Here is a 20,080-nt window from a genome sequence, read left to right as displayed (position 1 = left end):
CCAACATAAAAAATGACATATTGTGCTTCTTCACTTTATATTAATGGCAGTTTTAAAGACAGTCTGTCGTACCTTGACTTTCTCCTCGTGCTCTCGGCGTGACTCAGTTAGCAGCTCCTCCAGCTCCATGAGTGAGTCTTTGAGCGTGTCCACCTGGTACATCAGGTTGTTTTTCTCATTGTCCAGCTGAGCGTTCGACACCATGGCCTTACGATACTTCTCCTCCACTTCTGCTAGTGCATCCTGATGCATTGACAAAGGATAGAGGATTATCACAGTTGCTAGCTCATCACCCTCCAACCGGTAACAGCAGGTGGCTGGCACACCCTGAACCTGGTTCTTCTTCACCACCGTCGCCATGTGCTGTTCAGCTAGCACCATTATATATACAGTATTTTTATTTTACTATGTAACACTCCATGAGATTGCGGTTGATGAATCAGCACTGTGTTAATAAAACTGCACTAATGAATTTAGATTAAAGTCTGAATTATGTACTTTCTGTAAGTGAAAATGAAATTAAGCACACATGCATGCACACACATCAAAAGAAAGAAAGACCACATGCAGATGTCACAGTTAGCATGCAACGTATTTGAGCCACATCAAAGGACTGCTAATTAGTGTCCTTTCACTCCTACTTATTGAGGAAGAATTGAACACTCTCTCCACAAGTTATTAATCTGTATTAGCAGAAGCCTCAGAGGAAAGGATTTCAACCCAGTGTGCCATAAAAGCAAAAAGAAAACCACAATAACCAGTTCAAGTCAGGGGAGGCAAACCAGTTAGTTAACAATATGAAAGGCTCTCAGGTTTATACCTTGACTTCTTTTAGGTTCTGAGTGTACTTGGCTTCCACTTCCTGAATCTGATCCTTCAGTTCGTGAATCTCCTGGTAAAGAGTGCAGCAGCAGCAGCAGCAGAGGTGAGCAGAGAAGCACAGCGTGACAGTAGCAGTGAAGGTGAAGCAGAGAGTTTGGTGAACAGTTAACACCGTGAGAGGACAGCTTCGCAAAGACAACGAGAACGGTAAAAACATGACACAAACTGACAAAACAGCTAGCCCGGCTGTTATGACTGAGTAACTGAGTTATGTTTTTCAGAGGCTGTTTAAAGAAACAGTTTAAATAAAAACTTTGTCTTAAAAATTTGGCTTATTGCAAAAAAAGCTTTTTTTATGTAGTTTTTAAAAATTCCATCGCCTTTTGCGCTAGGAAAACACGATTCATTCTGACATGAGTCTTTCTGCTTTTAATCAAACTATCTTTTAACAATAGCGATCAATAAAAAAAAAACAACTGGGACATGTCCAGCTACTGTTTTGAAGCATCCCTGCTATTAACACAATCCTCTCTGTCTACAGGACTGTACCTTGATTTCTCGTATGGAGCTCTCGGCGTCTACAGTTAAAGCCGTTTCTCCGCTTCCTCTCCGGGAGGACGACCCTCCTAATGAGGTGAGCGTGGCTGCTGTTAAGGCTGAAGCTGCTCGAGATCCCTGACACAACGAAAAAGAAATTTGTTACATAAAATACATCCAAACATATTGTAACAATAGCATTCAGTCTTCTCCATAACTGTCAAAAAAGTGCATTTCTCACCTTCTCAAGATAATCTCTGTCCTCCACCTGTTGAGAAAGATAAACACAGTCAGAGGAATCAGAGGCACATGAGAGACCACAGGGCCAAGAGGATGAACTGAGGGAGGAAGGAAGTCCCACAATCGTCACTGCAGCTACCGTAGCACTGATTTATCTTCACATCTGCTGATAAAAAGCAACACACCATACAAAAACCTCCAAGGACCGGAATCTGCCATCTATTCACAAGCACAAATTCATCTCTGTAGCAGCGTGCAAATGATTAATCAGAGTGATGTCAAAGCTCTCTCAAAAATATCAAACTAACAGCAGATCTGTGTTAAAAAAACAACAGCACACACAGAAACTGCAGTTTCAACACAGATTAACTTCGCACACAAACCCAGTTAACAGCAATCGCTGTCTTTGCAGTAATAATAAACAAAGTTAGTTTAAAAAGGAAAAGGAAAAACCCCCCAAAAAACAGGCGGCATATAAGAAATCAGGCAGGAACTCAGCTCACATCACAGCCTCGGCCTGCGGATGCAAAGCTACTCACGTCAGGAAAGTCGGGAATAGTGACATCGTCCAGGTCCCTGGGAAGACCACTGCTACTGCTTCTCAAAAAACTGGCAACAGAGCTGCAATTGCCCTGCGACAGCCACCAGGGGGCACAACACAACAACAAAGAAGCCAAACACTCATTGAATGTTAAGACTTCAGAAAACTTTAAAAGTACTAATTGAAAAAGTACAGCAGGGGCTAAAATTACCACTAATAATCACCATCAGTGCTGTAAAGGTTATTCATCAGTGTATTTAACTTTCATTTCCTATTTTCTAAAACCTGGATGTGTGAAAAAAGGGCCGATAACAAAAAACACAGACATCACTGTGCTGTCCAAAAATGCAAAAAACCAAACTTGTTATTACACAAGTTTGCACGTTCTGCAGCACATTGCTACATAAAGATGTGTGTGATAAGTTAGATGGCACTAATTTAAAAGAGGAACATTTGTGGGACTGTTTCTGTCACTAAAATGCTTCACTTAAAGTACTCTGTGCAGCTGCAAGCTGGTGACAGATGGTCCCAGTCAGGAACTGCTCTGCAGCTGATCCAAAGCTCACTCGACCACTCCGATGATCACACACTCTGGACCAAGCCCACACTTCAGGCATGAAAGGGATTATCCTTTGTGACCTTCAGGGAGTTAATCTCCACATTACTGATAAACTTGATGGTATGTATTTAGCAGTTACGCTCCACAAGTTCACCAGGAGTGAGTTTTTGTTTATACTCTAAATACGGAGCATTGGTATGTTTTCATGCTGGAGATATCTGCAGACAGTGTTAACTGTGATGCATTCAGATCAAATACTCAACATAGTTTAAGTGCTAGGAGAGTTAGAAATATCTGAAAAATCATCTGACACTGTGCCATGAGATTTTGCCACAGACTCCGGATCTTCTTTATGCCATCGACACCCAAAAATGGTCTGTGGGTCACATCTGTGCTGCAGAGCTGGTAGAAACTTCAGCAAACACCGGCCAAAAATAAAATATCAACATGCCCAAGATAAATGACATGAAATGTTTTAAATAAACAATATTTTTTTTAAAATCTGATTTTAGCTCCCTGTGAGAGTCATTACTGCAAACCGCTCTTATTTATGGTTGAGCTATTTTCCACTTTCCCTGCTCACTTTGACTGCAAGTACACCACCTCGCACACGGAGTGGAGCTGATGGAAATGGGAGGAGTAAGGATTGTAAGGGGTGAATATTTCTATGTCTGTCTGAACACACTTTGAGTGAACAAATCCTCCAAACAGTGAATCGTGAGCTAAATGTTTCAGTCTAAATGCACGATGGGTCAATGAAAGCATCTTGTCATTTAATGTTATGTCCACATGGCATGCAGCCTAAATCCTTTCAAACTCCAGGATGAGGAGAAGCGTGTCTGAGGAGGAGAGGCTCACCACTGGGCTGGTACGGGCTGACCCGGCCCTGCTGGAGGTTCTGGAGCCGGAGCTGCGATAACTAGTGTACTCTACAGGCTGCAGAGAGAAAACGTCGTCATGTTTCTGTCACCAACTACCATGCACACACTCACATGGTGCCTTTAGTACATAACATGCATCTACCCTTCTTTGTTACTTCAGCTTTACCATGCTTTACCATATTCAACATCTCTTATGCAGCAGAAAAAACGTACATCCTAAATGATGACTAAACTAAACTATGTTTTAGGTAAAAGTCTCTAAAACTAAATCAAAATGTGTTGTTAATGCTGCTTCACTGCACTTGTTTGTACCTCCTACTCTTGTCTGTGTCCAATTTGTTGTTAAGATCTGAGTTGTGCTAATTCATGCATGCCCTTCTCTATAAAAAACTATAAATGCATGTTGTGTGTGTGACTTCCTATTAATTACTACTGCCCATAAACAAGAAGATGATACCCATGCCATATACACGAATCCTTTTAAAAAGCAGATCATTTGCCCAATTGCAGATGATTTACATCCACTGGCTCACCCGGATTCACTCTCCTTTCAGGTAACCATTAGAAACATCCATCCAGACCATATTGGCACATGCAAGTTAATTTAAACACACATCAAACTGAACACACCACCACACACCAAATAACGCCACAATTCCAGCAACATCTTACATGAGAGCCGGCGCTGATGACTCGCCGCGACCCACTGCACAGACTGTCTTCATATAAGGAGCTCTGGACATCACACACACACACACACACACACACACACACACACACACACACACACACACACACACACACACACACACACACACACACACACACACACACACACAGGGTCAGCTCAGGGTCACACCTCAGCAGTGTGAGCAGACTGTAAGGTTTCTATATTTCTATATTTTGCTCAGTGGATTAAAAAAAAAAAAAAAAAAGTGACCGCTGCCTTCAGTGCCTGATTCAAACTGTGCTCTGTGAGGAAGCCTTTAACTGAAATATTTTGCTGTTGAGATCAACAAACTCAGATGCAGTTGCACATGCTGGTGTGGAGAAGTGCAGGTCGAAGGTGAGTGGGAGGTGTAGCGGTGAAAAAGGTGAGCTGGAAATGAACCAACCCTACGATAAAGCTCCTGGCTGTACTGACTGAGTGACCTGTAGAACTGCAAGAAGGGATGAAGAAGGAAGGAACAATGATGCTTGCATGAGAAATAAATGAATAAACATTTAACTTTAAGCTCTGCTGTCCTGCTCCCGCGATCATGAAGCAGCAGAAAACTGTTTTTTTGGGGGGTAAGTGCGTGTGTCTTTCTGATGGTCTGGCTTTTGTCTGCATACAGACCTGGTAACCATTGAAAGCTGAGCCTGGGTTTCTGGAAGAGGACAGACCATTGAGGCTGTACAAGTCAGAAGAAGCGTAAGAGGCCTGAAATGAGGAGAGCGAGAGTGATGAGCAGAGATAAGAGGGAGACGAGAGAAAAACTGATAGGAGGTTCAGAAGGTCACACAGCTGTTTGTTGAAGCAGCATTTAAAAGAGCGCAGCAGTACACACACACACACACACACACACACACACACACACAAAATTAAGGGTATTCCTTCCTGACTTCACTTTGGTACCATTGTAAACTACGGTACTGTGCAAAAGTCTTGAGCCTTCTTCATATTTTTGAAGAACCAGGTATTCATATTTTTAAAGTTCTTCAGGTTTTCTGATAATCTTCTCTTTTCAGAAGTTATTGGCTGCTTTTTTCCTTTCATTTTCAGTCCAGTCCTTGTGCCTGTTCGTTAAGCCATTAATGACTGACCTATTATTATTCAAGCATTAAAAAGACACCTAACTCAACAGATGAACCAGTTGTGTCTACATATAACAGACAACTTAGCAAAGAGCCCGTTTTAAATTGTATATTTAGGCACTCCTAGCAGCCTGTCACAAAAAACACATTATGTTCAGTGAAGCCTCATCAGAAAATGTCTCAGTGGCTCTCAAGAAGCCTTTCTTAATGAAGAGAAACAGTGAGAAAAGGCTGATGATCTGTAATCAAATGATGAATCCAAATTTAACATGAAACAGATTTCGATTTCAGTACAACAATGATCGCAAACACACTGCCAATGCAGTAAAAGCATAGCTGAATAGAAAAACACATAGTGGAGCACTATCAGTGATGGATTGGTCTCCTGAGAGCCCAGACCTCAACATTATTGAAGCAGTAGGGGATCACCTTGACAGAGACCAGAACACAAAGGCTAAAACATCCAAAGAAGAGCTTTGAATGCCCTTCAAGAAGCCTGGAGAACTATTCCTGCAGACTATTCAAAGAAATTAGAGGAAACCTGGACGGGAAGAGTTCAGGCTGTGTTGAAGAATAAAAGTGGTTACAACAAATACTAAATTTCAAGCTTGTTGAAAGTAAAACAAGCCGTTGTTACTTTATAAATTTTAGATTATAGATTCCTGCAACTATTTTCCAAGAAACATGAAACACAAACAAGAAGGATGACTCAAGAGTTTTGCACAGTATAACCACTCTTTGCAGGAAAAATGTCACAGTCGTGTTTGAAGCTTCTTTTAAATTCAAAGGCAGACAGCTGCCCAGGCTTCAACACCACATCAGCAAGTTCAGTAACATCTAACCATGCACCAGCGAGTAATAGAACTTGTTAGACCACACACACTACACAAATATTTCAGTTAAAATAAACAGACTAAACCGTCAGCGGCTACTTTGGTTATTAGTCATAACTTCGGACAGCGAGTGGACGGCGTGCAGAGCCACGCACCAGCTGCAGGTCTGATCGGGAGACACGAGACAGCCGGCTGTCATCGCTCAGTCTGGAGCTCTGAGAAGCGGGAGACACAGGTGATACCATCAAACACTGTCCAGCAAAATCTGAACTCACATCATCACCAACGCATGCAGTGTTCAAAGTAAAGCAAATAACTGTCATGTTTAAAGGAAAGCTAACATGTCCCATACAAATGTGGCCAAACAGACACAAAAATGAGACAGTACAGTATAATAGTGTTTATATTTCAGCTTTTTAATTAAAGTCATAAGAGCTCCTAATTTGTGTTTTGTTATTTTTCAGGGGGATGAATAACAAAAAAAAATGAGGAAGGAAATCTTATTGTTACTGGTCTAATCATTCAATCGTGAACAAAAAATAACTTCCATTATTTGAATGCTCTTCCAGTTAATTCACTATCCGAACGATCTTCACGGCTTACACACGCTCAAGATCAGCAGCTCCACACGGGACATCCAAATAACAATTTCAGTGTTGGTTTCACAAATGTTACACCCTGTTTGTCATGTTTTAGTTCAGGTTTTTATCTTAGGCTTGTTACTGCCTACCTTTCTGTAATAGTTGACCACTAACAGTAATCTTCAAAGGAGTTTTCAAAGACAAATAAAGTTATTAGAAGCAATATTAGAAGTAACTCTATTTACAAGGTGTTACTAAAAAAATTCACCTTCTCCATTGAGTACAGCTGCTTTGTTTCTGTAAGCCCTTTTCTAACCACCTGTATGAAGCTTTCATTTTTTGAGGATGTCCAAAAAGCAACCCCATTTAAGTTGATTTTCACCAAGCTGGGAAGAGCCAAATCTGAAGTGAAGGGTGGATTGTGAGTGAAAGCTGTGCTGGTCTGAACAAAACACTGGTATGCTTGCAGTTGTGCTCCTGTTGCAATGCCTCTGGGTCATGATCAGTCCTCCAACAGCAGTGACATGAGGGTCAGGTCAGTTTGACACTCAAACACATGTAAATGAGGTTAAATTTGGACAATTTCTAATCTACAACCTGCCACAGCGCTGGAAATTGTCCCGAAGCGCACATGTAGATCAGACAAATTTAAATGTTTTTCTCTTTCTGACTGCAGTTTGCAAAGACCATTAAAATGACTAAAATACTTTCCTGCCTTGTGGCAACATGTGACATCCTGCTTTACAACCTATTGTTATCAGCTCAATCTGCCTCTGCATTTTTTGTCAACAAACAACTTTTAACACGCGGCAGGTGTAGCTGGCTCATCAAGCCATAAGCAAAAGCAGATCTCTCATATTGTTCCAGCGTAAGGCTGTTTGGCGGCATGGATCAGAGATGGACAGCACGCACCGTGAGGTCTAGCCTGGAGCGAGACACTCTGCTTTCATCACTGAGTCTTGAGCTCTGACAGAAAGAGGAAAGTTGTGAGCAGATGCTGCATAAACCTTCCCCCCCCCACATCAGCTTGAATGCTTTAATCAGTTTGACACACAGCTACTGACCCTGTCAGATATGACGCTGTATTCGTCATCACAGCCGTTTTTCTGCGAATCAAGAACCAGAATGAAACACACAGATACCAACTCTGTTTGTGCCATGTGTGCAGCAGTTTGAGCTTTTACATACATCTCTGTCTTTGTGCTTATGTTTCTTCTTTTTCTTTGACTTCTTATGTGAGGAGGAGCCCTTGAGAGTGAAGAGAAGCAGAGCAGAGAAGTATAACACAGAGCCGTTTGGACGACAGGTTTGAGAGTGCAGAAGCAAACCGAGCTGCCTACCGAATGTTCATGCACAAATGACTCTCCACACTGAACACACAGCGATTAGTGGCACAATAAAAAACTGATTCAGCCAATAAAATGACTGAGCCAAATATCCGGGATCTTGCATGTCCGGCAGAATGATTAGTAAGAAGAATTTTTCCACAATTACGAAGCACAGGAACAAGCTGCACTACAGCCTAAAATAGTGCAGAGTTTGTTTTGGTTGGAGAAGGATGGCTCCTCAACAGATTCCAAGGTAATCAAAGTTCCTCTACAACAGCACAAACAAGAACTCAATGAGCAACTCTGGAAATTGCTTTGGGAGGTTAGTGATTGATAATGCTAAAAAGCCTTCCAGGGAATTGCCGTGGAGTTTAAATATTTTGGCAGTTTTACAAGGCTTAGAGGCTTAACAAGCTTCAGCTCCAGCTGCTTGGCGTAGAGGAGGCCTACAACGCCCTCGATGTTACATCTTTTTAAAAGGGTTTATGCATCATTTGCGACATCGTGCACAGGTTTACTCAAACATCTGATCATAAAGTAAAGAAATAGGCAGATGGATAATGAGAACAGACAATAAGACCTAATCTGTGTGTTATAAGTTAAATGTCTGGCACACAAACATGCTTTGTATTACTATTATTTGAGTTACTGCAGGAACTTGCAAACCAACTGTTAGTCAAAGCAAACAATTCACAACATATCTCTGGGAAAAGCAGTTCAAATTCATCCATCTCGTGTTCAGACACTGTCAGCTCTTACCCCTCCACCATAAGCTCCAACTGCATCAAGATCCGACTGTGCAAAAATACACAACATCATCATGTCACACTAACACCAGCTTGCCAAGTTATCCAGCACTGACACTCTGCAGTTGGTTTTTGTGAATGAAAATGCAAAGAGAATAACTGATAGGAGAAGAATAAAGGAGGCTTTGTTTTTTTTTGTTTTTTAAAATTACATGAGCTGTTTGTGATACTGACCCTGGCGCTGCCTCGGCTTCCCACTGACATCCGCTCATCGTCGTCTGAGAGCTGCGTGAGAGGGCGAGAGAGTGAAATGGATGGTTAGGGTTCGGAGAATGCAATGGCTTACATCTGCAAAGACTCCAAACATGAGATTCTGACAGGAGGCCTCGAGCTGCAAACACACATGGTTCCAAGTCAGCTTTCGGTGTGACCCTAAAGACAGAAACAAACCTCATCTAAACTTCACCACTGCTTCCTTCAGCGCTCTACTCAGATGAATAAAAACAGAGAGCTGCCTAAAGTATGAGCCTGATTCAAGTGTCATGAAAACATGCTGCTGGATCGACCAACACAAAGCCGCATATAACTTCTAATTTAGTTACTCTGTGCTGTGTTCGTCCGGCACTGACATTTTCATGGTAAAAGACAACAGATTACGGAGTTAAAGCATGAAGAGGTGGAAACAGAGAGAGAGGACTACAAACCATGTGAATCCGTGAAGGACGTGAGTACCTCTCACTGTCTTCCTGAATAAGGGAGGGGAGGGGTGATGATGGAGGAGAGAAGGGATGGAGGGGGTAGAAAGGTAGGAGAGAGATGTCAAACATCAACAGGACAGACGACCAAAGAGGAAAGTGTCATTTGAGCGTTTAAATGTGTTTTGAAGAGTCCAGGACAGATAAACATTTAAACACCACAAAGAGATCAAAGTCATTTATTGTGTTGCTTTACATTGTTATGTTTTATTTTATTTTTTATCACACTAAATTTTTTATCTGTGAAAAGTGCTATATAAATACATTTTGCGTACTTGCTGAAGAACTGATAGTTAATTTAAAGCAAAGGGAATCTGTCATGCAATTTGTATTTGCCAGGTGATAAATTAGATTTAACTGCACTGCTGTTTTCACCTTTTAACTGCGTTAAGATGTGGATTAGAACATATCTATTAGTCCATTGCTGATTATTTGAGCAGATTTCTTTATGTTTTTATTGGCTCAATTTGGAGTCTACAAAGAAAAAATGTGCATTGGAATGGTCAGCTTAAGTGGTTCTTCCTCAGGGCTGAACAGCACCACAAAATAGTGCCTCCCTTTTGTTTTTTCTCTGGAATTTAGACATTATGCCAAATAAATAAAAAAGTAATTTAAAAAAAAACCTCTTTATTCTAGTAAACAAATCACAATATTTGGGTTCAGATGTGATTAAACACTATCCAAACTCCATCATCTTTATTACCCGAATCTATTGGTACAATACAAACGATGCATATTTTATACCAAGACAACAGCCATGTTTACATGGACACAAGTAACCAGTTAAAAAACCTGACTGGAATAGAAATGCTTCACCTAAACACACCAACTGGAAGATTTTGACCTAATCACACACCTTCGTAGCTTAACCTACCTAGATACAGGTAGGTTACACCAATCCTTAATCAGAGAGGTGTGCATGTAAACACTTTTTCCAGTCAGGAATGTTCTCGATAAGTCGACTAGTCCAGTAATTGTTGCTAATTGCTAATTGTTTACATTTCTACAGCCATTTGCTACTATATAGAGCTGCAGCCTCGACATAGTTGTAGAAAAATGTAAGTCTGTTAATATAGGACCTGATCTTTGTGTTAATATTATTATTATTCTTTTCAATCACAATGTTTTCTTTAGTAGTTTTTTCAAACATTAATTTGTCATATTTTAGTAATAGATGAACAACTTTTTAGTAAAACATTTTGACATCATATTTAATATCATAAAATATTTATTTTAAGTTTTTTTTTTTGTTTTTTTTTTAACTTCTTCATTGTGTGGAGCATAACATGCAATGTTCATAATGCACATAATGCAAGGTGCCACCCGATTAAGCAGAGTTTAAAGTAAGATTCAGTATTGAACAGATTAATTAACAGTTTCAATGGCCGTTGTTTAGACAGTTTTTGACATTGACCATTAAACAATCCTCAAATTTAATTTGATATCTCGAGTCTTTTAGTTTTAGACTAATTTCTTTTTCTTGTTTAGTCGACTAAGAAATTCTTTGCCAGAAACTCCCCTACTTCCGATGTTCAAAGTGAAATTATCCTTACTGCGCATGTCTGTTACCATTTAGTGAACATAATGTAGGTGCATTCAAAAAGTGACAAATGTGAGAGAAGGGAGAAACTGAAACCCATACGATGCAGCAAGGTGACGATAAAAAAGGAGACATCCAGAGAGCGGTGTTTGTTTACAGCAATCACAACTACTATTTCTACTATTCCCAGAAAGTTGGACAATTCCAAAATGATTTATTCTGTTTAAATGCTTGACACATGATGCAAACGCACATTAGGATCAGATCAGCTCAGTTAGGGTCAATGTAAACAGTGAAGCTCTAATTTGACACATGTAAACATGGCCACTGACACAGTGACACAACCTGGGTAAAAGGAAGCTCACAGAGGCTCATCCATGCACACTTTAAATCCACAGCTGTCAAACAGTAATCCAGCTGACACTCATGCAATTTTCACCACATGCCAACACTGTTCAAACTGAAACATTATGATACTGCTGGCAATAAACCGTTGCATAAATTCTCATCACAACCTAAAATTACACATCACAATTAGTCAACAGTTACTCCTACACACAGAGTGTGATTGCTGTGCCAAACCCTTTAAATAATCTGCACAGTCATACTGAGTAAGTGAATTCAACGCAGTAAATCCCATGCAGTCTCGCATCAGCGGGGCAGATGGTCATGCTGATTCAAAGCCAGATGGTCACCCTGCTTTTTTAATAAGTGGATTATCATTAATGTTCAAGCTTTGATTCCTTATAATCTTTTTTTTTTTTTTTTTAAAGGCTCAACAGGAATGACTCAGAATTCAAACACAGACTGGGCACATGGAAAAGTCAAAATACATGCAGATCTGTTAGTGTTGTTATCACAGCACAGTAACTCTACCATCCATTGTTCAATATCTCCCCATTTGTTGTCCACGCGGTCATCTAATTTGGTGTTCAAGCCATAGTATTTCTAGGGAGAGGCAAGAAACGAGGGCAAGATAAAACAGGTAACTTGTTCCATCTTTTTCTAGGGTGCGATCTGAAGCACACATCGAGGATGATCAAATTAAATCCAAAAATGTGCGAAGTAGAAATGAGGAAGAGTAAACCTACCTTCTGCACCTGAAAGATCTAAGCAGCAACACCGAACAGCGACAGAGGAGAAAGAGCGAAAAAAACAAACAGGAAAGATTTAATTAAATCAACATAAAAAAGATAAGTGATGGAAAAAAACTGAAACACTGGAAAGCGAAAAGCAAAACAGCATGCAGGAAAAAGAGCACGAGGCTCAGGTATGTGAAGAACCCCGCTGCACAGCAGGAACTGACCCAAGAACACAAGTTCACCCGAGATTTAACTACCTGTGAGACGCACTTTCACAGCATTTTCCCATGCTCCTGTAACGTTGGTATCAGTGACGGAAAGCTGTGCCAGTGCCACAATGTCACTTTCACATAGTCTGTGTAACCACGACTACATAGCAGAGAAAACCACGTGACCTCGAGAGATCCTGGTACAGAGGGCTTCCAGAACCACAACCACAAGGTGGTTCTCCAAATAAAAAAAAACAAACAAAAAAAACCCCATAAAAAATAAGCTCCTGGGTAACTCTACAAAACATCTCAAGCTGTCCTGTTAGGTTAAGTAGATTTGACACCTAGGACAATAAACGTTATGCTTGTGTAGACATAATGCATATGCAGTAAAATTAAAGATGCAGCCCTGAGCTGCATCTTGACTCATCTCAGAATAAAGAGAAGAAACAAAAGGGAAACAGTGAACCAGGTGAAAGGTCACCATTTCAGTTACACTCTGCTTGTTTAATATGCACAGATAAAACAAGGAGTATGTGTGTTTTATGTTGTCACCAAAATGCTGCAGCTGAAGCTCACTGCTTTTCCAAGCTACTTGATGTTTTTCCCCTCAGGAAGCTGAAGGTTGCCTTAGATGATGATGAAGATGATGCTTGTCTATTGAAAAAAAGTCTGCTGATGTAAAAAAACAAACAAAACAAAAACAAAACAATCCCCCTGAAATTACCTTCCAGATTTTAAAAGATATTTGGTTGTTAATTCTTTCTTAGTGCAAAATTGTTTGTTTGCACATTTGCTTGGACATCATCAGCAGAGCTCTTGAGACCACACAGTACAGTGTGGAGACCCAGTCATTGTAATTTTGGGTGACGAAAAATGAAAATATATCAGCAGCTTGTACAAAATGTCCAAAAACAAACAAACAAACAAACAAAAACCCCTAAAACCCTCTGGGGTCCAGGAACCTGTGCTCCTAACCCTTTGCTATAAGTGTTACCTTTTTTATTATTGTTATTATTTTATCAAAAGCAGACTAAAGAGATCAAATCAAACCAGCCAGGCTGAGACCCTCTTAGTGTTTCCTGTGGTCGATGTGCTGCGTCACTTGGGGGTGTTGCCATCTGAAATTTGGAATGTTTGAGGAAATTACGGAAAATTAAGGTTGTTTGACTATTCCGATAAATACAATTAACCTTGGCTTTATTTATTTTGGTAGTGGTTGTTATTCGAGATGTTCTGTGCTGGCAAACTTTTAAAGTAAAATAAAGATCTCTGCAGCCTCCAATTTCCTTCATTCTTTGAGTGTTTTGCTGATGTTAACGTGACGGGACAAAACGGAAAGACTGCAATCAGATTTCCTAAAATCTCCCACATACGTTCCTTCACCAGTGAGACCAACACATTGCCTGTTAAATTTAAAACAACCCTACACACTGCCTTTTTGAGTTTGTTTCAAAAACTCTGCTGACAGCAGGACACACTAAAAACACACCCCACCCTCAATGACGTACTTTCTACCCCAGTGCTTTAATCCAGATTTACTACCACTGTCTCCCTTGTATACTTGCCCAATAAATGGATTGGCCACTTTTGCAGTTCTGGTCATCACAAAGTGATTTGCAGATGACCGCTCTGCCCGCTGCATCGCTGTAGTAGCAGCAGCACTTTTAGGTGATCAATGGAGAACGGCCTCTTGCCCTCACCTAATCTATAATTAACCTGAAATGGAAAGCCACGTCCCCACAACGATAACCTCACAGATATGCTGTCGACTCAGGAAAGTCATACTAAACTTCAAGAAGGTGAAAGTGAGTTATAAAGGTCAGATTTATTTATAAATATCGCTATAATTCATATCGTTACAGAGTCACAGCTCTAATGTTCTGCACACATCTTCCAGAAACTTCCTCTGTTAGAACCTCAGATGCTTCTGACCTTGTGAACTTTGATCTTGCTTCAAGATCAAAGCAATCACAATACTACAATCTAGTTAAAGAGAATTTGATTTTGAGTTGAACTCCAAAGAGCGTAATATTGCACAAAAATGACCAGTGTCCAGTCTAATCAGATTAGGAAGTGACTGGAGGGATCTCGTTTGCTTACTTATCTCTTATTACGTGTCTGGACAGCCTATTAGCAAGAGAGCCAGGCACCGTCATAATCCCATTCATCAACTGAGTTACACAATCAGCCTACATGCCAGCACCGGTCCCCTTTGACTCACCGAGCGCACCTTCTTAATTGGAGGGGTTTTTGGGCGCCTGGTGAGGGCAGCCCTCAGCCCCCCTCTGGTAAGCCGCCGCCCGGCCGTCCTGCTGCCCTCAGGAAACCAGGAAAGGTCGCATCCCTCAGCGGTCAACAGGTAACACCATGACCAGTCATGAAGGCAGGCTGATGGTATGACAGAACGCTGAGATTTGAGCTCAGAGCACTCGGAGCAACCAAGGTTTGAATTTCCCCTCGCGTTTAATGCTGCAAAGCTTCTGCTAATAATCCACTCCTAATTTCTGTCTTCAGCGTATGAGGAAACATCCATAAATCCAGAAGGTGGCCGAGAGCACAGCAACCCATCGCTGGCGTCCACGATACGGCAACAACAACAATAACAACAACGACTGCTCCACTGCAGGCTGGACCACAGAGCACAACCTGCTAAGCTACTTTAGAACTCGGCTAAAAGGTTTAAAAGGACACACAAACACACACACTCAGCTTGCCAGTGACCACTAATCTGGCATATGTGACCGATGTGTGTGTGTGTGTGTGTGCGTACATGCAGAAGATTATTGTTCAGGCTTGACACCTGTGTTTTGATTGGTGAAATAACAATAAATTAATATTATAATTACTAATAATCTTAAAAATATCTTTTAAAAATAGGCATTCCATATTGACGAGCCATAAAAGGTTCAGCTTGATGTAAAATACTAATTTCTGTGAATAACATACATCGGACTGTCTCAGTATAATGCAGTGACCTGGTATTAATATGGATGCTGTCCCACCTAACCATTACTGAGGCCACCAGTCTGTGCCATTGAGTGTCTCCTACAGTGTAATAACACCCTCAGCCACACTGAAAACACAGCCCAGGAATGGTTCCGTGACCAAAAAGCCCACAGTGCTGATCGGTATCCAAGTGTCTGTGACATGGATGAAACTGAAGGATCTGCTGCTAACATTGTGGTTATGAGGTTCTGTGTTTATACCCTGAGGGGTCAAAGGTGTTTGGGTTGCACAAGGGGGGGCTTCACAGTAACCCAGGCCATAAGGCATGTATGGGTGCCTGCGCAACCAGTGAGCTAAACTGGCACTCATTTTGCTCTGTGTCTGTTTGCCTAAAAGGTTTATGGAATTTTTCTTTTAATGTGGTGGTTGCTGAAGCTGCGAAAGCACATGCATGTTGTCTACTAAAATCACAGTGAACTCTGGTCACACAAAGTTGAATGTTGACAGTCACTTGAAATTATGAAGGCACTTATTGTTTCGGAGCAAACACAGCACTCAGTGACTGCAGGAGTTGATGGCAGCAGCCTCCATCTGCAGTACGATGCACCCACAAAAACTGCTCGAGGGATGTAGCAAAGTAGCTAAGAAGCTTTCAACCTCCCCACATCTCAATCTGATGCAGCATCTGTGGCTCCAGCCTGAAACCCACAGAATCCAAAGGGGTGTCTGCTAACGTCACAGTGCGAGAAAGCCAGAACACCCCCAGAGATTCCATGTCCGTGTGCGCAAGCAGCACAGGAAATAAAGTTTATCGACTGAATTTCCAGAAATATGCTTCAACAGTACAGAAACTGTGACTGACGTCTGCCACAGCAGACAATTATTTCACTGTCATTTATTCTTCTGCTTTTTTAAAACAAACAAATAAAAAAATCCCTTCACACAGAAACTGAGCAACTTTTGAGTTGAGTTTCCACAGGTGCTAGGCAGTCTGTAGTCTGTTTATGTGTTCAGGATTACTACTGACTAATAATAGTGAGCTCGGAAAAGCGAGACTCCCCGTGGTTCAGATCAGAGGTGCTCAACCAAAGAAAGAAAAACTCATGTAACAGCACTGAGCTCACATCCAAACACCTTTCAGCGCTGCACCTGATTCAACACAACTCAGAACACAGCACGGACGCCAGCACCGACACTGGAGCTGCCGAGGGTCCAGTACAGAGATTTATGGGGTTCTTTGCTCTTTTTGCGAGACATGTACAAGTTTTCCACAACACATTGGTAAAAATGGACATGTTAAATAAAAAAACAAAGATTTAATTCACTGCTTACTTCCCAGGAAGGTAGTGCATCACATTACGGGGCTACTAATATCTGGAATAAGTTATGTCAGTGTTACACTATGTACTGTATTTAGCTAACCAAAGAGACAAAGCCACAAAAATAGAAATGCAATAACAACCAACTCTGCAGGTTAGACTTTCTGACCTTTCAAAGGTGTACAGTTTATAACAGATAATGCAAATTACTGTTGTGATTGTTTTGGAAGAAGCCCTTTACATGTGACGGTTAATTAACAGGAAATGTGCTCCGTGGTGTCTGAAGAAAAAGCTCTAATTTTATGTTACTCAAAAACTTTCCATGTGTCAATATCTGTATCAGCGTGGGATGAGATTAACTTTAAAAGGTTTTGTTGAAAGAGTAATTAGTGAGAACTTTGGAGGACTTCCTCGTTTGCTATGGTTATTTAACCTCAGTATCAGCTGTTGGATATTTAGCCAACCTAGAAACCTTGTAACTAAGGAATTAGTTTGTTACGAGATGTTTGTGTATAGGTGGGGGCACTGTTTTAGTACATAAATAATAGATGTAATTTCCCTTTCCGAAAGCCTTAAAGCTGGATTCTTTAACATGTCCAGCAGGGGTTGACTCCTTAGAGCCCACCCTTATCTGGTTTCAAAAGGCCAAGATTGCTAACATGCTCAGCTAGAGGCTACAGAATGGGAGCCCAAAGATTAATGAGTGACTTCCTGCTTGTTACGTCCATCTTAATTATATGGTTCTATGGTTCGAATCAACTCATAAATTCAGTGTGTTGAACAACATCATCTATAGATGTTGGAGGTTTTTTTAATGAAGGAATTTTAAAAAAGTCAATCAAAAGTCAGTGTCTAAACTACATTTTTACATCAATCCAAATCAAATCCACAGGAATGTTCTTTCTATGAACGGCAAGGATTGCTTGGATCTCGACAGCAGTGCTCCTAAGTGCTGCAGTCACAGTTCCTCTGACCTTTGACCCACAGGATCAAAGAGTCAGCTTAAGAGCAGAAAGCAGAGCTGACCGGAAATGCTTTCGGTCCAAACAAAACCAAGTGTCTAGTAACAACAAGTCTGCTTAAATCCTTTTGTTTTTCAGAACAGTGTTAGCCATTTGGCAGACAGCAGAAATACTTGTTTAACTCCATCAGTGCTCCGCTGTTTAGATTCAGCATGAAATATTAAACTCTTACAGATGTAAAATCTTGCATATCTGTCCTAACATGAAGTTTTGTATTATGCCATATCGTGTGTCACATGTCATGGGGTATTTTGACTTGTATACCTCTTTCTGTTGTCGCTCCAGCTCCTTCATGCGGATCTCTCTGGCCTCTGCCCTGGCTGCCCTCTTTGCTGCCAGCCTGGCCTCGGCCTTGGGATGGAAAGGGGGGGGGGGAATAAAAACACAGAGAGAGAAAATTAAAAAAGGAGAAGTTAGATAGCAGCAGACTTAGTCCAACTCACACACATCTATACATCTATAAATTGTCAACACAAATGTGAACAGAGCTCCAGTTCCTTGACAGAGTTAGTTTGGGAACTTTGTGACACATTGTTGGGAAACAGAAATAAAAACAGTCACACAGTTGAAGATTAATATCACAGGGGGACACTACCAGCCCCTAAAAACCAGTCAATAAAGCAGTGAACAAACACAGGACATCAAGAATCATTTAAACTCTGAACAGATCTCATGGACTTTATTTAGAAGCAGACAATCTAGTGAGACTCCTAGGCCCCCGTACATTTGAAAGACTTGCCTCTGCTCCACTCAGCACTCAGGCGAGAGCAGGGTCTTTCCCTTAAAAGGATCTCTCTCTCAGAGTGTGTGCTGCAAGTGTGTGTGTGTTACAGTGTGCGTGTGTGTAAGCATTTCCTTCCTCTAACTTGTGGTAGACACTACACGGCTGCAGCCTCTAGGCGGGGTAACTGTAACAGCTCATACCGCTGCACTAATGCATTTCCCCAATGTCAGTCACCATGACTGAGTAACAGGAAAACACTAAATACAGAGTTGGTTTCAGAAGAAAGCACGATCACACACATGCACGCTATCAACAAAGTTCAGCTCAGGACTCACATACACGTGTCTGCATTCATTAAAAAGCTTCACCAGGGGATACAAACAAGCTTGGCCAAATCTGTGTTGTCATCAACAACACTGACGTTCTGCACCGCAGATAACAGAAGCACATTCATCTCAGTCTTAAAATGGGAGCAAACTGTCAAGCTAGATTCCTGCGCTACCGTTAGCAAACTTCAGCCTCTGTATGAGATGAAATGAGGATCTTATCAAAGGCACAGATCATTGTTTTGGCCCCCAGCATCCTTTACATGTTGTTCTCCAGATGCTTCCATCAGGGCAAAGGTTTGAGCTCCCTGAAGGCACCAATAATAGACACAGAGTAATTTCTTCCATATGCTGCTTCTTTAAACCAATCGTGGCCCTTTCCCTCTGACAGCAGGAGCTTGTACTGTATTTCTGTAATCTGTTGGACTAGAGTATATAAAGCAAACGGCCCCTCAGGGATATTAAAGCTTTACGCAACATCTCTGCAGGTCTCTACTCATGTTCACGCTCAAACTGCATCACTTAGTCCATTGTTTTCACTTTTTAGTTTTAACAATTTCCTCTCCTTTGCACAAAGAAGAGAAGATGCTCTCTGAATATGTACATTAAAAGAAAGAACAGCATTTGGTCTGTATGTCAGCATGTTCGCTGCGTATCAGCAGTGCTTGCTGAGCAAACTTTATTCAGTCACTTTTATTCAGCTTGTGTTCATGCCGTCAGCAACACTTGCACGCTCGCTTTGTTACTATCCTGCTTTATTATCCAGGTTTTTATATTCCTGTATCATTCTGAAATTGTCCAGGTTAAAGTTCATGTGTCTTTGATGCCTTGCCATGACACAGAGTCTCATTTGGGAAGTGATGAGTGGGCAAAACTTCCACTTATGTCACTTGACTATTTTATGATTCAGCGTTTAATTCTGTTTGTTGCATTATTTAAACAACTTTAAAGTGCACACTTGAGGGGGAAAAGAAAAATTCAGTGTGAGTGCTTTCTGCAGGAAACCTTGTACAACATTTAGACATTTATTAATCTCAAAACTAATAAAACACTAAACTGACTGCAGCATTTGCGAGGTGTGGTGATGTGGTGAAGCTCACCAAAAACAGACACACAGCAGTTCCTCCCAGGCTTCCTCCACAGTAAAGCTGTAGTTATATTACAGAAACTGAAACTGGCATCTGTTTGTTATACATGCTGGGTCATGGATGCCGCTGGTTCACCAATAAGCCGTTTTTGACAGCTGTCATTATACGAGCAAACATCTGGATTTAAAGCTGACTTGATCA

The 20,080-nt window shown here is 41.1% G+C and overlaps 1 protein-coding gene across 10 annotated transcripts in view; it reads right to left on the bottom strand.

The window, feature by feature from the left end:
- LOC146691204 (uncharacterized) overlaps positions 1-20,080 on the bottom strand; it is a 46,234-nt gene that overhangs the window by 8,488 nt on the left and 17,666 nt on the right. For 3 of the 10 annotated variants that reach the window (XM_085434494.1, XM_085434500.1, XM_085434495.1), the window contains 18 exons: positions 18,006-18,092; positions 12,252-12,269; positions 12,037-12,108; positions 9,570-9,611; positions 9,100-9,150; positions 8,879-8,914; positions 7,980-8,039; positions 7,856-7,897; positions 7,704-7,757; positions 6,366-6,425; positions 4,920-5,003; positions 4,253-4,315; positions 3,558-3,635; positions 2,139-2,231; positions 1,601-1,627; positions 1,372-1,497; positions 821-892; positions 73-243 (listed from right to left, as the gene is read on the bottom strand). In XM_085434494.1, the coding sequence (XP_085290620.1) occupies positions 73-243; positions 821-892; positions 1,372-1,497; positions 1,601-1,627; positions 2,139-2,231; positions 3,558-3,635; positions 4,253-4,315; positions 4,920-5,003; positions 6,366-6,425; positions 7,704-7,757; positions 7,856-7,897; positions 7,980-8,039; positions 8,879-8,914; positions 9,100-9,150; positions 9,570-9,611; positions 12,037-12,108; positions 12,252-12,269; positions 18,006-18,092 (1,236 nt within the window). The remainder of the gene's footprint in view (positions 1-72; positions 244-820; positions 893-1,371; positions 1,498-1,600; positions 1,628-2,138; positions 2,232-3,557; positions 3,636-4,252; positions 4,316-4,919; positions 5,004-6,365; positions 6,426-7,703; positions 7,758-7,855; positions 7,898-7,979; positions 8,040-8,878; positions 8,915-9,099; positions 9,151-9,569; positions 9,612-12,036; positions 12,109-12,251; positions 12,270-18,005; positions 18,093-20,080) is intronic. The other 7 variants (XM_085434497.1, XM_085434501.1, XM_085434496.1 and 4 more) reach the window with 6 other exon arrangements.

Source organism: Copadichromis virginalis, linkage group LG16 (genome assembly GCF_057382275.1).
Source record: "Copadichromis virginalis isolate Kocher_CV1m ecotype Utaka linkage group LG16, C_Virginalis_male_GT1.1, whole genome shotgun sequence".
Lineage (NCBI taxonomy): Eukaryota > Metazoa > Chordata > Actinopteri > Cichliformes > Cichlidae > Copadichromis > Copadichromis virginalis.
This window is presented reverse-complemented; position numbering and strand designations above follow the sequence as displayed.